The following is an 18,082-nucleotide window of genomic DNA, read 5'->3' on the forward strand; positions in this document are numbered from 1 at the left end:
GTTGCAGCAGTGTTTTACCATTGAGAACGAGGTGGCTAACCACTAGCAGCGCTAGCTTCAAGCTTACCTAGCTACTGCGCATGCAACAAAGATGGGAACAGAAGTGCGATACCTCACTCTGTAGCTAAAACAGAGAGCTCAACACACAGGGTGAAAAGAGGAGCTGCAGCAATGTGCAGTACAACAAAAATATGGAGTTTTTATGAAAATTAAATCATGGAAACCTATACTGATATAACCTCTAAATACAATTATGAACATGAAAATGAGCATAATATGGGCGCTTTAAAACCCAGCACAGACTTTTCATATGGTTGTATAAAAGTGTTGTGTTAACACTGTATCTTAAAGACCTTTTTACGATGTATACAGCTTGCTGTTGTTTCATTTTTGGCCTGAAAATATAGCCACACAGCGCTCCTCTTCCTCTCTGCCGTTCTTCTTCTCCGTCTCTGTCCTGCTAGTGTGTGTGTGTGTGCGTGTGTGTGCTAGTAGTAGTTGTAGTTGTTGTAAGCCATTAGGTGGCGGTAAAGCTCACCAAAAAGTTGTTTACCAACGGCATAAAACTTCAAAAGAAGAAGAAAGAAGAAGCGGAACCGGATGTTGGTGTTTGAGCAGCATTATTCCCCCACGTTGAAACTTTACAGTCGCTTAGTTGTGTTGAGAAAGTGTGTTTGTGAGCTCCAGCAGCACCTCTATATGTCCGGATAAACCTGTCTGAATGGACTTTGTGCTGCTCATCTATTCTGAATGTTTACCTCTTACTCATCTCCCGGGAGCTACGGAGCTGTTGAAGTTAGCTTAGCTTAGCTTAGCTAAGCTAGCTTAGCTTAGCAGCGCAGCGTGGCAACGGTGCAAACAAAGCGCTAGACGCAAAGAAAAAAAGTTTCTTTGGTAGTGTGAAAATGTCTAAAGTCCGGATGCTGAGAGCGATGGTGAAGCAGCGACTAACCGCGGCTGCTGAAGAGATATTAGGGCTGTTTGAAGCAACGATAGCAGAGTACGAGGAGGAACTCTGTCGTTCAAGAGAGGAGAACGAGAGACAACGGGAGCGAATGCACGCCGTTTTCAACCCTCAGCTTCGGTTACACAGAGCAGGTTTGTTACCTTTTTACTCCTTCCTCTCTCACTGTTAGATGTTGTGCAACTGCGCACCCACTTTACTATTTTTAAAACGTGCCAAAAGTGTCTTGACAACATTATGGAAAGGATTTCTAAGGAGGTCGAGCTTTCTGTTAAAGAGTAAGATCCCTTTTAGTTTAACATGAAACAGCCCCGAAATCATCACCACCAGACTCCACGTAAATAATCAGTAATTTTAACAGTAAAATACACTTCATTCAAAGTTGAGAAACACAAAATAAAACTACGGAAAGCCGTCTTGGTTTGTTTTTCCACTTTTCCAACAATCAGTACTCTGGTTTAGTTTAAATGAACTCATAATTTAACAATTTATACTGAAAATATGTCGGCCCTGTACACGCTAAAAATATTGGTTATTTACATGGAGTCTGGTGTGTTTAGCGACAGCAATCTAGGAGCACATTTTAAAGGTCCCATGACATGGTGCTCTTTGGATGCTTTTATATAGGCCTTAGTGGTCCCCTAATACTGTATCTGAAGTCTCTTTTATATAGGCCTTAGTGGTCCCCTAATACTGTATCTGTTAGTGGTCCCCTAATCTCTGAAGTCTCTTTTATATAGGCCTTAGTGGTCCCCTAATACTGTATCTGAAGTCTCTTTTATATAGACCTTAGTGGTCCCCTAATACTGTATCTGAAGTCTCTTTTATATAGACCTTAGTGGTCCCCTAATACTGTATCTGAAGTCTCTTTTATATAGACCTTGTGTGTGAACAAATTCTTTCTCTTTTCAGACAGGCATGTTCTGTTACATCATATATTCCTTGTACAAGCTTAAACACCTGAATCATATCTCTTCTGTATCTCCTAAATATGAGATATGATATTAAGATCATAGCCGTATCTCCCCAGATACTAACGTTACTGCAACTTCAGCCTAATTTGTCTTGAAAGGGTCTCTTCGAGGCATTCAGACATTAGCGTGGCTTTTACTGTAATAGAGGTCTATGCTAAATCCTAGTTTATATAGAAAAAGTGTAGCCTTAGCTAGCATGTTAGTAATGTTGCCTAACGTTAGCCACTTTGACAAGTTCAGTCTATAGTTTCAATTTCAGCTTTTCGTTAAGCCTGCCTATCACTATTATGACTAAAAACAGGAAAAAAGGCAAGGGAAGGCGTTTAGAACAAATGACTGCCATGGTTGTTGTTGTTTTCTAGCAGTTTTAAGCAGATCAATCCCTTCTTGTTAGTAGGAATGGCATATGTTACTGTACGTATCTGTCATTAATGCAAACACTTCGGTTCAGTCCAAAATGTTGGCGACTCGACTGCTCGACAGATGTTGTATGGGCGACCCAATGGAGTGTTGCCTCCTATTATTATAACCCCTTTGCTGTTATTATCATTGCTGAACTGTTTGTAACGTCTTCAGTCTTGTTTTTAACAGAGCAGAGACAGTGTATGAGCGCTTTGCTACAAATGCCGGATGTATGTAATGTATTTATAATACAGGATACTTGATTAAATCAAAAAGAGGGTTTCATACTGAAATACCTCAACTTGAAATGTTTTTACAATATTTTACTGTTACAAAAGTGTTGAATGTAATATCACAAGAGGTAACATTAATTCTTCTTTTAAGCTAACATAAAGTTAATGGACTGTCCTGATACTTAATTCAGCTAATACTAGCTTGTGACAGGTGCAGTATTTTTATTTAAAGGTGCAATATGTACTACTGATAGCTAGTGTTTAAAATGGTTACTGCAGTACATTTCAAAATACTGGAGAAAGTCGTCTCCTCCACCCCCTCCTCCTCAGACTCGAAGTTCACGGAGGTGGCCAGGCTGAGACTGCAGCATCCATAGTCTCGATTTGCCAGACCCTCCTCCAAAGCGCGCGGAAGGAGCAACCACAACAATGTTGCTATACGCTTGTCTCACATAGCCAGACGTTACTTCACAGCACATCGGAGTAGCTAACGTTAACGTGGCTCTATTGACAGTCATAGAAGCTCTGTACCCAATTGATAGACCCACTTCCTCGGCTTAGAATTACGGTAGGAACCACTAAAAACACCACAACCTCGCCATCCTCTCCACCCGACAAATAGACACACTTCCTCGGCTTAGATTTACGCTGAGAACCGCTAAAAATAACACTAACGTTAGCTACCTTGCCGTTCTCGCCGCCTGACTGAACACACTTTATTGGCTTAGAATTACGACAACAATCACTAAACACACTGCAAACTCACAGTCCTCTCTTCCCAATTTACAGCCCCCTTTTCTTGGCTTAAAGGTATAGTGGAGGATTTTCCCGAATTTTAGAAAAGAACCGCCCTCTGTACTTTTTGAAAAAATGCACATGTGCAACACTCTGCCTGCTCCTTAGAGGGAATGCCTATTAAACATGTGCACAAGAGTGCACTGTTTACAAGTTGCTGTCGGCATGGCTCATACAAGCCTACTCTCCAAAAGAAGATTTGCACTTTTTCACAAATTGAGATGTTTACCGTGTGTGGGTGGTGCGTGACTTGTGCCAGGTCTAGCATCGCTAATCATAACTTACATCAACTTTTACTAGCAGTGATTTTAAATGGATTTCTCCAAATAGCCAAACTTTACCTGTGGAGTAGAAACTTCACGACTGAGGCATCAGTGGGAAGCCTAACCTGTGCTTTTAGCGCACGCCAGCGTGTGAAATATTCTCCCAAAAGCTTCATTGCTTCAATGAATGGCTGAAACCGTAGCTCAAGCTCACCACACATATACACCTGAAAGCTCGGGACGTGTACGTACGACGGCCTTACGTAAACATATCACCAGAATGATTGACAACTAGGAGGACCAATAGTCTTGATGATCCACCCGGAAAAAGAAAATCCTCCACTATACCTTTTTAAAATAACAACGTTGTCGGCTATGGCTGCTGAACAGGCTACAAGTTGTAAACCACCCGCTTGCCTGGTCCTCCAGTAACTTTAGCAGTTAGGCGGTGTTAGCCAGGACCAGTCGGCATCACTTCACTGCCTGTGTTTCAATTGTTTTTGAGAGTAACCACCTTGGGTACTCTGTCAGGGATCTTCAACAGGGGGTTCGGGACCCCTAGGGGGTCCTCGGAGTCAATGCAGGGGGGGCCTCCAAATAATTGTTAATTTTTTAAAGTTTTTTTCAAAAATTACAAATGAGTCCAACATATTAATAGCAAATATAAATCCCTGCTGCTTACTGGCCTATAGGTAAGGTAGTCACTAAGGCCATCCACAGATACAGTTGATAAGGATTCACTCTGCCACGTGTATGTGTAACATTAAAACATGATTTATAAAATAAATAGGCCACCCTACACATTATTGTAGGCTCAGTTTAATATGCAACTTAATTTTAAACAATATACTGTATGTGGTACGGGGTCGCTGCTCTGTCTCTCTTTCAGTTAAGGGGTCATTGGCTTAAAAAACATTGACAACTGCTCTATGTAATTCAATGTGAGTATACGGATGTTGAAATGACATAAAATGCCTGAAGCTAATGCTTAGCTACCTGTTCAGGAGGAAATTAGCCAACTCTGCGTCCTTTTGGGCTCTAAGTTGTCACCATCTTTCAAATACATTTCCAATATTTACCCGGGGTTTGTTAGGTCTATGGTCACGCAACTGTTAGAAACATGTCATTTTTATCTCCCCGTTCATTTGTTTGCTGCTTTCATGGCTATAGTAACGTTACAGCTATAGCGCGCTGGGTTTACGTGTTTACAGTTATATCTGGTAACCTGGCCTGGCTGTCAAACTGGGCCATTGATAAGAACACACAGGCCAAAACACAGACAGACATTCTGTCACTGAACGGAAATTTCAAAAAGAGAAAATACTGGCATTAGCATTGTTGTCAGAAAAGATAGTATTTCAACTTATAGAGTGTTTCCTTAATATCTGATATCTCATTTTTTGATTAATTACAGTAAATATATTACATATTGGACATTTTAAGTATTTAATTGTTAATATATTAGTGAGATGCTAAAAATTATATTTGTGTGTGTGTTACTGAAGCGGCTTTAAACTGTAACTATCTACACAAGATAATGAATATAGGTTTGAAAAACCACATTTTTAATTTAACCAAGTATCCTGTATCATACATACATGTCTGGCATTTGCAGCAAAGCAAACCGCTTGAAAATCGTTTGGAAAATTTAGCGAGAAATTATGATTTTAACTTCCGGCCTCGATAGACACACATGCATTAGGAAGCGTGTCATTTCTGTCCAAAAATGGCAAACGGCAGCGGTCAATGCGGTGTATCACAAATGAAACATTCTTTGTGTGTTAAATAACCAAAACCAAACTCTCAAATGATTTTGTGGAGACAGATGCTTTCCCCCCCCTCCTCTGCTTTAAATTCATTGCAGCAGTAAACAAGAAAGTAGCTACTCTAGTATCAATTTATGACCATTATAAGACAGCAGCGGTACGCTCTAATGTTGGATTTTACAGGCGGCTTGTTCCAACTGCATCTCCGATACCGTTCTGCAAAAGTTAACTCCGAGTCAACTTTGGAGAAGGGGCTGGGGGTGGATCTTTGATGCTATTTTTGAGGTCAAAGCCAGACTCTGTCGTGCTGGCTGCTGATCTGATATCACCAGACAACCTTTCACCTTTACGAGAAATATCACGCATATTAACACCTCTACTTCCCATCCATGGGCACATTGCAAACGGAAGCTGCTAACAACTAATTCGGCAGACTTATAATAGACAGTTTGACTAAATGTAAACAAATAAAGGCTGAAAAATCAGGGGCTGAGGTTGGTAGCCTAGAGCTTACTCACTGAATCCATTGCAACAATATACCTTCTGTTTACATCCCCAAACTTAAAGCATGACTATCCCCAAACAGAAGTACGCACAAGCAAACTTTAGTGTCTTATCCAAGGCCTGACATTAAAGTTGAGCACTGAATCAAAGCAGCTTTGTCACAACCACTAACACTCGACAGTAACGTTACAGTAGCTACGTTTTTTACACTTTAAACATAACAAATACACAACAAACAAACCATACTTACAGGTTGTGATCTGGAGGACGCTCCAGGTTGGCCAAACAAAGTGGGAACTGACCCGTCTTTCAGTAACAAAGAATGCAACACCCGTTCTTGAACTGTGCCCAATCCACAAAGCTATCCTCGTTAAAATGTTAAATAGAAAAGAAATGTGGGGTTATAATTATCCGTTATAGTGCCATGAATACATTGTAGCCACTTGGTCTTCTTTTGGAAATCCAATCAATACTGTTACGCTTCTCTGTATTGTTCCAATTAGCAAACTATCCTTTTCGTACCAAAGCACACAACGCCTCCACTTGTTGACTTAACCAACGATTCGCCTAAATAATATATGGAACATCCGACGGCGACGACATATTGGTTTTAAGCAAAATAGACAAAAGCAAAAAAATGCACATTATGTTGTTCTTTACAAATGAAATAAATGTGATGTGTATTCTTCTCAGAAAACAAGTCTCTTTTAGAAATGTCTAATGATATATTGTCTCTGGAAGTGTGTTATTCAACTTTTGTTTTTGTTAAAGAGGGAAAAGAAAATTTCAAAACCTAATACTATTGAATCACAATACTTATTAGGGCTGCACAATATATTGTTTTATCGCCATAGCAATATCAACTAGCGCAATCTACATATCGCAAGAGGTGCAACATATTGCCATAGACACAACTTTTTTGTGTTAATTGAAAGAAAATATCATTAAAAAAACAAATTGAATTTTAAATTTTAAATCTACATATTTAACAAACGATTAGTTTTTGTCATTGATACCTTTCCGTCAGTTACTATTTGGTAAGTTTTCTACTCCAGTCACACACACTGCCTCAAAGTTTAGTTCAAATAATGTTATGTAATGCTAGCAACCAGCTGTTGTCATTGCTACAATGCTACTACTAAAACAAATATAAAAACTCACACAAGCTAGCTGTTGCCACAGAGTCGTGCAGAGACATATTATGAAGTAGGCTATAGAAAATCACAATTTTAAATTTAGCATCGGTGTGTACACAAGAGAATATATTGAGGCACGTTTGCGAGTCTGCCCTCTCAACATTGGGGCATTTTAGCCACCGTCAGCAGAGGGAATTAATTGAATCGCTCCACTCTGCTGTTATTTTAGCTGCAAGTAGAAACTCAGCATTGCATACCTAGATAGCATGAAGTCAGTTTTCCTTAATCTGTGTTTCAGTGCTTCCTGGAGACGTCCAGCGGGTGTTGGTGGTTAAAGAAGAGGTTCCCCCTGAGCAGCAGGAGTGGAAATCCAGTGTGGACCAGGAGGACACAAAGCCCCCCCCACACATTAAAGAGGAACAGGAGGGACTGTGGAGCAGTCAGGAGGGAGAGCAGCTTCATGGGCTGGAGGAGGTTGATATCGAGCTCCTGTTCACTTCTGTCCCTGTGAAGAGTGAAGAAGATGATGGAGAGGAAGCTCAGTCCTCACAGCTTCATCAAAGACAAACTGAACACATGGAAACTTATCCTGCTCATCCACAGTCCTCTCCATCAGCTTCTGACAGGAGCTCACATCCACAAACTCTTTCACAACCGGCTGCTCATGACCAGGCTTTGGACTCTGAACCTGAGGCTGATAACAGTGGAGATTGGGACAAGGCCAAGGAAAAGCCAGGTTTAAACCCTCTGCAAAATGGTGACGTTGCTGTCAGTGATTCCAGATGCAGTGCTGCTAAGAAAAAATTTAGCTGCTCTGAGTGTGGGAAAAGATTTAGGAAAAAGAGACATCTGGAGGATCACATTAGAATCCACACAGGAGAGAAACCATTCAGTTGCTCAGTCTGTAAGAGTTCTTTTAAACAGAGTGGAGGTTTACATGCACACATGAGAATCCACACAGGAGAGAAAACGATCAGTTGCTCAGTCTGCAAGAAATATTTTACACGGAGGGACAGTTTGAAGACTCACATGAGAATCCACACTGGAGAAAAACCGTACAATTGTTCACTGTGTGATAAAGGATTTATAAGCAGGTCAACTCTAAAGAAACACACGATGACACATGCAGCAGAAACGCCATTCAGTTGCTCAGTCTGTAAGAAAGGTTTCGCATGGAGTGGACTTTTAGAGAGACACATGAGGATCCATACAGAAGACCCCCCTTTAAACTGCTCAGACTGTGGTAAAGGATTTTTCTTCATGTCAAATTTGAAGAATCACTTGAGGACTCATACAGGAGAAAAACCATTTAGTTGTTCAGTCTGTAAGAAATGTTTCACACAGAATGGAAGTCTGACGACACACATGAGAACCCACACAGGGGAAAAGCCATACCACTGCTCCCTTTGCGATAAAAGATTTATGAAGAAGTCAAATCTGACGGAACACATGCGGAGTCATACAGGAGAAAAACATTTCAGATGTTCAGTCTGTGAAAAGTTTTATTCAAATAACCGATATTTACGCAAGCACATGAGAATTCACACAGGAGAGAAACCTTACACCTGCTCAGAGTGCGACAGAGGATTCTCTTACAGGGAAGCCCTAATTCGTCACATGAGAATCCACACAGAGGAAACCCCTGCAGCTAAAGGAGAGGACTGTGGTGGACCAGAACCAGCCAGGAACTCGGATCCAGATGGACTTAAACGACCAGATACTGAGGACGACACTGGAGACTCCACGGCCGTGGAAAACCATTAGTAGGGGTGAGCGATATATATATATCGCCTATGATTTTTTATTTTTTATTTTAATCCTTTGTTTTACCAGGTGATGTCCCATTGAGATAGTCAAATCTCTTTTACAACGGAGCCTACGATATTGCCTACGATAATATCGTGATTGTTGTGTCAACGATGTGCAAATTGACAGTATCGAGTATTTAAATTACTTCGAAGAAACACTTCAAAACATGCATTAAAACTCTACACAATCATTTATGTGTAGAGTGGTAGAAGGGGCGACAAAGATGGCGGCGCATGATTGTGCAGCGGCTCCTAGCTCTCCTGTCGGTGTAGGTTTATGTTTTTTGTAACGTTCCCATGTTGAGGTCTTAATAAAACGTACGGCCACACTGAACTAATCACTATAGGACTATGATACAACACAGCCGTAACGAGAGCCTCCCAGACAGACCTCCTTATAATATGCCCACTCCCATTTACTCAGGACACGCCCCCTTTCATAACATTAATTTAATAGTAATACTGAATTGCCTCCACCAAACAAGTAAATGGGAAATAAGCAAATTAGAACACTGTGCGCCAAAACGGCAGTATGGGCGCAAACGTGAACCACTAGTGTTTCTTCTTGCTGTGTATCTTTTACTGTCTTGACCATGGATTTATTAAGAGAATGGTCTTGACAGATGTCGACACTTTTTGACTGGCGAGATGGCAGCGACCGGAAATACCAGCATTTAAAGTAGGTCGTTCAAAACCTTTTTTTTTTTTTTTTTTTTTAGTAAACTCTGTGTACAGAAAACAATGTTCTCAATGCTGGAGTCCATGTGTAGAGCTCCTGGTGACACTTGGAGCCAAGTTTCATGTTGTGTCGAGCCTTCTTAGGGTTTTAAAAATGGTGATTTTGATGCTATCATTCATAGTAGTGCCCCTAGCACTCCCATTCAAAAGGCCATTTGACCGAAAAACTGAGAATACGGTAAATCTTTAAAGTGGCGCTTCCGTCCTAATTATGCTTTTTAAACGAAAGTTTGACTCTGGTACATTCACAAAAACACCCTAGGTTGCATTTTGGCGAGAGTTACACTTTAATGCTAGATTAGAGCTTGTGCTAGCTAGTTTGAGGCTAGCAGCTTGCTGACCTCAGAACATACCGGTACCACTCGGAGAGCCTCTCTATCTCTCAATAATGTGTTGGTAGTCCCGGCTTTTTCACTGATGCCACCGAGAAGCATTTAAACGAAAGTGAGTGACTGCGTCTTTTTCAAATGGTGCATGCCCATGGGTTTACTATGGTTAACGTTTAGAATTATTGCCCTTGACTTTGCTTGCTGTTAGCTAGCATTGCGTCAAGCATTACTTCTTATAACTTTTTTTTCTCCATATCCTCGATTTGTTTTTTTTCACTAACATTTTGTTAACGCGATCCCACGTACATCTTAAGCTATGAAAGGCAAGAAACTGGTGAGTTGGCTTGGCTGAGCAACAGCCGGTTTTGCTATTTTTAAGGAGGTCCTTTTTTATCACGTAAATCGACGCTAATAGACTGCTGAAGATGATTTTTAAGTAGCGCAGCAGCGCAGGGCACTGATGGACCCATAAACATTCTACATTTTTGGCAACCCCAGAGTGGGCGAGAAATATTGCAGCATATAAACAAGACATTCTGAAAAGGGGCAGAGTGAACTATTTGCACTACGTTATGATACAGTTTTGCTAAAATATTCAACTCTGTTTATTTGCAGAATGAGGGAAATTGATGAAAGTGAGGCACTTCTTGTGCTACAGATGGATAGAGGCTGTAAAAGCAGTTGTAATTGGTCTTGGCTAAAACTTGAAACTACAATCAAAGGTCCATGCAGTCAAACACACGTTCAAACTGTGACTTTTTTAAGAATATAAAAAAAAAAGGGTTGTGTTATGCATTCTCTGCATAAAGGAAATTAACTACAGTAGCAGAGGGGTGCATGCCCTGTTTGCACTCTGTCAGACATCCATACACTGTATGTATGTACAGTTTGTGTTTATAACACAGTTCAATAAGAGTTTGTTTTTGGAATAAAAATGAAATTGAATATTCCAAATTAGTGTCTGTGTATTTTGATTTTCAGAATTTCATTTTACTCTATGTGCCTATAGGGTTGGGCTGGGGATGGCAGGGGTTCGTGGCAATGTAAGTATCTGGATATTTGGGATATTTGGGGGGCGAGGGCTTCGATTACCTCTTTTTTTTGACCATACATGCGATTGCATCCCTGTTGTTAATCAAGTTATTAAGTAGTCCCACTGTTAAGTTGATGTGAGTTTAGGACTCACACTAGCACACAGTCTTGCATGCAACTAACCTCCCCACAGATTGACTTTAAACATCCAGACATACATAAGTTAATAGTGAGCAAACCTGCCGGACACTCTTTGATTTGACTCTGACAAGTTTCCCTCCAAATGTCCTCCGTGTGGCCCGTGAAACAAGAACAGCCATCTTTGATTCGGCCATCTTGTTTTAAAGTCAGGTCTCCAATCGGTCATCTTGACGCTATCTGTACACACACAGTTTCCCACCCGGTGCGTGATTGCTGGGTTCAGTAAAAATTAGTCAAGCGGTTTATGAACTATTTATTGAAAACGATGTCTAGGCTACATAACAGATACTTTCGAAATAAATAACTATTTAGGCTACATAGTAAACTAAAAGATAATCTAGATAAGTGTAGCCATGATGTGTTTTGTCAATTAAATCTGTTTGGTTTGTCAAATTTTACGATTCAGCAGATGAAATACTTGATTACCTCAAGTGCAAATAAGCTATTATATGTAACCTTAGTATTATGATCCATACTGAAAGTTACGTCTTCTCCTAATTCCTGTTAAATCATAAGACTAAGGTTATTTAAAGTTAAATTATATTTTTTTGTTAGATTATTGTTCATTTTTAAAGTGTTTTAATCCATGTTTTGGGGGATTGTAAACAAACTGTAGGATAATATAGCTATGTGTCCTTGTTGTAACGTTAGTTTAAAACTTGTACAGCCAATTTAATAAAACCTTTTTAAGTCCATAAATACATTGATGGCTCCGTTAAGTCCATCCGTTAACATTATAAAGATATGTGGAGTTAGGAGACGATTAGCTATTAACGGTTTGCTCCGATAAATGACCTTCAGGGAGCTTTCACAGCGATGTGGCCGCAGTTTTTCTACGATTTGTTAATACAGTTAATCCCACGGCAAGACCACCAGCAGCAGCATGCTACTACTAACGATAGCCTCTGAGCCTGAAGTGCAGCGTTGACGCGGTCATGCACGTAGATCGCGACTTCGCGAGGGGGAGGGGCTGGAGGAGGCAGATCCATATATTAGAAAGAGTTTGGACAACTCAAATCATGGGCGCCATATTGGATACTATTGTCAGATGACTACAGTGTAACCCTATGGGGAGAATATGCTAACCTAAAATAAATTGCTTATTGTCACCATAAACAGGCATATACATGTTATTATCAACGTTTGTCAATATGTGAAAGGCCCTTACGGAAATATTCCAGTGTATATTTACCATCTATATCGTAAATGGGCCTCTTAAAAAATGCCCATTGTAGTGAGTGACCACATCAGGGGAGCAAGACGGTCCAAATACAGAAGGGCATTCAGTAACTTACTTGCGCTACAAACACAATTTCTGTACTTCCAAAAACATCATGACTAGCAACTGAACTCTTAACAAAGTTACTCAGTCATTTTACAAAATACACAATAAGACAAGGATAATGCGACGGACAGCATACGGGTAAAAAGTGTGTTTTGGTCAGTCAATCGCGGTAGGACAGGACCATAACGTTATCATGCTAGCAATAATAAGTAGTAACCGTGGCAAAGTTATGTATTGATAATAGTTGGTGATCTAAATCAACATAAATGACACGCCTGCTCGGTCACAGTATATTACATCTGAGCTCCAGATGACAGCTGAAGTCAGACTATCTTAAATTCAAGTCATGACTACGGCAAGATCACAAGCATTTCTAAGCATTTAGGTACGAGTGCTAGCGAAAAAGCAACGCTAGCATAGGGCTTGGCTAACTTCAAACTTCATTCATTTCTAAAGCAGTGTTAGAACTTTTTTGACACCATGGTACACATTAATGATGGTATTACTATAATTGTCCTATGTAATTTGTTAAGTCAAAGAGAGAAACTGACATTTACCTCAAACAAAAATAAGTAGCCATTGCAGCCAAACGCTCAACAGTTGGGCACGTTTTCAGTGATTTGTCATTTTTTAAATAATTTATTACCTTTTTCCACTATTCCCTGCACTGTGTCAATGGGATCAATCTGTGTCCTCCTGGTCCAGACTGGAGCCCCTCTCCTGCTGCTCAGGGGGAACTGAATCGACACCTGCTGGAAGTCTGCAGGAAACGGCATGAAGCAGACACATTACTGACTAGGGCTGAAACGATTCCTCGAGTAACTCAAATAATTCAATTATTAAAATCCACAATGCAAAATTTGTTGCATGGAAGCTTCGCTTAAGCAATGTCACTAACGTTGTACCTATTAGCGCACAATGGATTGAGACTTCTTTGGACACAAGACGGCGCGGATTACAAATGAAGGAAGAGAGCAAAAATAGGGAGATAACACTAATATATACTAATACTTAGTATTACTAATACTTCCTTAATTTCCTTCGGGATTAATAAAGTATCTCTATCTAGCTATCTGTCTATTTTAAGATGCAACAAAACAATACTCTGTACAGTGTGTCTATTGTAAAATAAATAAAAATTAAAACAGTAAAATCTCCCTTCATTGCATTTTCACAAATAGAATAAAGCTTTCACGAATCTGAAACTGTGTTTCTAAGACTCTTTAGCCTCTCTGGTATAATTTAGTCCAGATTTGACAAGTCTAGTTACAGTGGTTTTGGATCTGGACTTAGTCTTATGTGGTCTACTTGTCTACACTGCCGGATCAGATCCATCTATCATATAACTAATAATATAGTGAGAGTAGAGGGAGGCAGGCCAGTACAGCCCGATCCGGCAGGAGAGAGTTCTTGCCCGACCAGGCTCCTCTCCTTAACCTGCCTCTCTTAGTTATGCTGTTATATTCTATAATTCTAGACTGCCGGGGAAGTTCCTTCCTTCCTATGACACACTGAGCTGCTCTCTCCTCTCTCTTTTCATCGTTTCCTTTAGTGTGCATCCTTGTCCTGGAAATGCTTGTAACTAACCTAGCTCTGGGGAGTTTACTCCCTGGAGTCCATTTGCCGTGTCCACCCACGCCCTGCTGTGCCCTGCTATGACATGAACTACTACAACTACCATTGTAGTCACTGTTCCATTATCTTTATTATGACTATTACGCCACTGTTCATCAAACCCCCAACCGGCCCCGTCAGACACCGCCTACCAAAAGTCTGCATTTAAATGTTTTCCAGGTACAAGGCTGTTTAGTAAATCTATTGCTGACATCGCTGTATTCTTCCTTTTTATATAGACTTCTTTTTTTCTACCAAAAATGATTCGCGCTGCTACATGGCTTAAAAAAACTGTTCAAATTGAGTTTATTTAAATATTTAAGAATCAAGCGACAGTTCGTGGGGTCAAGGAAAGCAAATTAGTGTTTTTATTTACTGTTGTAAAAGTGTTTAAGTGTCAAATAATTTTTTTTGCCACTGACAGGCTCAGATTATTATTGTAAGTGCCTGACAACATTATGGAAATGATCCCTTCAGAGATAAACCTGTTTAACCAGAAACAGCTCGAAGTCGCGAGCGCTAAACCCACCAGACTCCATTTAAAAAAGCAATACTTTTAGCATGTTTACAGACAACATATTCTCACATGTACATCAGTAAATTATGTATTTATTTCAACCACAACTAGAGTTGTGATGGTTGGAAAAGTGGAAAGACGACCCAGAACAGCTTTTCATAGTTTTACGTTGCTTCTGTCGACTTTGAATGAAGTGTATTTTACAATGCTAAAATTATTTACATGGAGTCTGGTTGGTTTAGCTGGTTCCAGGTTGAAAAAACAAGTTGTTACTCTTTAAGAATAATGCAGAAAAAGAAAAAAAAAATCTTTTAATGAAATTATAAATAATATTTGCATAGCTCCTGTAAGTACATTATCATAAGACATCAGATCAATCTGTCAAAACAACTTCACCAGCAGATAAACAATCAAGTTAGGTAAATAAGTAAACAAAACGTCAAATATTAAAATGATCAGATGGATCAATATATTTAATAATATATAGAAAACCATAAATCTGTATAACAAATAGAAGACTAGAAGTTTCCTACCTTTTCAAGTTTAATGTAAGCCAACTGCTACGAGGAAGCTGAACACTTTACATACAAGCTGTGAGCCAATAGGAAAGGAGACACAACGTAATGTCTTGTCATTCTGTTGCTGGTGAAACTGCGGTCGAAAACACAAATTCAGAGTGAGATGTTTCTTTCACATTTTTCTTGAATTAAAAACTAATGTGACATAACTAGGTGGACTGAGCACTTTTTTTTTTTTTTTTTTTGTCCAAATAAGATAACATACTCCTAATCAGAGGTGTCAAAAGTATTCACATTCATTACTCAAGTAGAAGTATAGATACTAGGGTTTGAAAAGACTTTTGTAGAAGTTGAAGTATCAACTCAAGCTTTTTACTTAAGTAAAAGTGTAAAAGTACTGGTTTCAAAACTACTTAAAGTATAAAAGTAAAAGTAATGTAAGGCAGAGATCTTCAACCAGGGGTCCTCAAAGTCATTGTAGGGGGGCCTCCAAATTATTGTACATTTTTGAGTCTTTTTATTATCTTTGAGTCTTTTAAAATTAAAATGCCTTAACATAATTCCAACATATTATTAGCAAATATAAATTCCCACTGATGATAGGCTTAATGGCCTATAGGTAAGGTAGTCCCTAAGATATCAGCCCACAGATACAGTTAATCCTAGATTTACTGTGCCACATACAGTATGTACCATTAAAATATGATTTATAAAATCATGCCAACAACTAATATTTTAATAGCTTATGAAAAAAAGGTATGTAACAAGGCTTTAGGTTGCCCTAACAGTTATTGTAGGCCCAGTTTAATATGCAACTTAATTTCATACAATATGTAGTAGGGGGTCCCTGCTACATCTCACTTTAAGTAAACAGCTTAACCCCAAAATGTTAGGACAAAATCTATAATGACAAATAATAATGTTATATTAAAATCATACCTGCAAACTCAGAAGGGTGACACATCTCTTCTGTGTTTTTCAGACAACGGCAGCTACAGTCTGGTGTTACAATCCTCTCCAGTGAAATACAGACACACTTTTACACCGTTTAGCTGTCAGAATTTTAACCGTGTTTACTCCAGCTGCTAGCTAACCATAGGCTAACGTTACGCCAACTGTAGTGTTGACTAGCGTCCCGTGCGCCGATGTTTCAGTTCCCTCTAACGTCCGTTTTCGGAGCATCAGAGAGAAGCGTAGTCATCTAAGTGGCTCCTAAATAAGGCACCGAAATTAGCGTTGCTATTCGGTCCGGTAGATAACGGTCGTTAAAGCACCGGTGGCGTATTAGCACCGGGTCTGTGCAGGTTTGATGGATCGCGTACAAACCAATAGGGTGTCGGAATGACTATGTTTATACTTCTCATCCAACCACAATCACATTCACTCTCTCCGGATGGAGCGATCTGGATAGGGGTTTTTGAGTGTGCGTGTGTTTGATCGATGACGAGCCGGAATGAAAACAAGCCGAACTGAAATATGAGTAACGAGGCTATTTTTAAAATGTAAGGAGTAGAAAGTACAGATAATTGCGTGAAAATGTAAGGAGTAGAAGTAAAAAGTATGCTGTAAAATAATTACTCCAGTAAAGTATAGATACCCAAAATTTCTACTTAGGTAACGAAGTATTTGTACTTTGTTACTTGACACCTCTGCTCCTAATGCATGTCGTGTGCCATCTGTACCATACGGTGCTGAGATAAACAACTGCTGTATGTATTTTGTGTTAGCATACACCTATGGATGTACAGGTTCATGACTGTGACTACATTTGACCCGTGGTCCCCTTTCTGTTTTAGGTTATGTGCCTTGTTGTACTGCTTTTGTTTGTCAAATGTACAAAAACTCAATAAATACATGCTTAAAAAACAAATTACAAAAATAAAAATGTGACCAAGTTCTTTTTTTTCTGTTCCTCCACAGTCTTCTCCATCTGCTGGAGCTTAAAAGGTTTATTCTCTGTGTTGGTTTTTTTTCCTGCATGGAGAAATTCTGGAACAAAAGATGGAACAGAAGTGCAATGCCTCACTCTGTAGCTAAAACAGAGAGCTCAACACACAGGGTGAAAAGAGGAGCTGCGGCAGTGTGCAGTACAACAAAAATATGGTGTTTTTAAAAAAATAAAATTAAACCATGTAAACCTCTTCTGGTACAACCTCTAAATACATTTATGAACCTGAAAATGAGAATAATATGAGCACTTTAAATATTAACAGAATTTTTTACGTAGTTTTGTTTGTTGGGACTTCATTGACTCAGGCATGATATATATTTATGTTTATCACATTGTCGGAAAATAAGGTAAAACAGACTCCTGTTTACTGTTGTGCTGACATCCCCCCCCCCCCAAAAGGCCCATTCTGAAAAATGACCTTGTGTATCTTCAGATGTTTTTTTGCGGCCAAATCTTTTACCATAAACTGCCGACTAAGAGGTTTCCCTTGTGTGAGTTCTCATCAGGGTTAAAAATTAGCACCATCTACCAGCCAAATGCTGGTAAAATATGCGAGTGGCTGGTAGATTTGCTTCACTCACCAGCCAAAAATACAATGGTAATCTATTGAGTGGCTGGTAAAATTTGAACATTCACTAGCCATTTGGCTGGTGGATGAAAAAGTTAATTTTGAACCCTGGTTCTCATGTGTGACTTCACAAGTGTCTTGCGCGAAAATGTTTTTTCACAAACTGAGCAGCTGAAGGGCTTCTCACCGGTGTGACTTCTCACGTGTGCCTGTAAACTTCCACTCTGCGTAAAGGACTTCTTACAGAATGAACAGCTGAAAGGTTTTTCGCCCGTGTGAGTTTTAATGTGGACCTGTAAAGTCCCCTTGAGGTGGAATCTTTTGCCACAGACTGAGCAACTGAAAGGCCTTTCTCCAGCCCCACATCTGGAATCACTGACAGGAACCTCATCCTTTTCAGAGAGTTTAAACCTGACTGAAGTCCGCCGCTCTCCTCCCAATCACAACTGTAATCAGTGTCTGGTTCCGAGTTTCTGTCTGGTTC

General features: G+C 39.7%; 1 protein-coding gene across 2 annotated transcripts; it reads left to right on the top strand.

Annotated features, from left to right (window-relative positions):
* The first annotated feature begins 613 nt into the window (after positions 1 to 613).
* Positions 614 to 17,050, top strand: LOC114568718 (zinc finger protein OZF-like). Of its 2 annotated transcripts, XM_028598368.1 has the most exons (3): positions 614 to 1,098; positions 7,336 to 8,806; positions 17,000 to 17,050. In XM_028598368.1, the coding sequence occupies exons 1-2, from the start codon at positions 906 to 908 to the stop codon at positions 8,799 to 8,801; spliced, it is 1,659 nt and encodes a 552-aa protein (XP_028454169.1). In that variant the 5' UTR covers positions 614 to 905; the 3' UTR covers positions 8,802 to 8,806; positions 17,000 to 17,050. The 2 variants fall into 2 exon arrangements, with proteins under 2 accessions (XP_028454169.1, XP_028454168.1); XM_028598367.1 differs by lacking the exon at positions 17,000 to 17,050 and having other exon boundaries at positions 7,336 to 9,547.
* Positions 17,051 to 18,082: the final 1,032 nt, after the last annotated feature.

This window comes from Perca flavescens, chromosome 14 (genome assembly GCF_004354835.1).
Source record: "Perca flavescens isolate YP-PL-M2 chromosome 14, PFLA_1.0, whole genome shotgun sequence".
Lineage (NCBI taxonomy): Eukaryota > Metazoa > Chordata > Actinopteri > Perciformes > Percidae > Perca > Perca flavescens.

What these genes read in the sequence shown, in the direction of transcription:
- LOC114568718 (XM_028598368.1), top strand. Translation starts at nt 906, where the DNA reads ATGTCTAAAGTCCGGATGCTGAGAGCGATGGTGAAGCAGCGACTAACC. An exon ending in GCTTCGGTTACACAGAGCAG is followed by an intron (nt 1,099 to 7,335) that starts GTTTGTTACCTT and finishes TCTGTGTTTCAG; the next exon opens with TGCTTCCTGGAGACGTCCAG.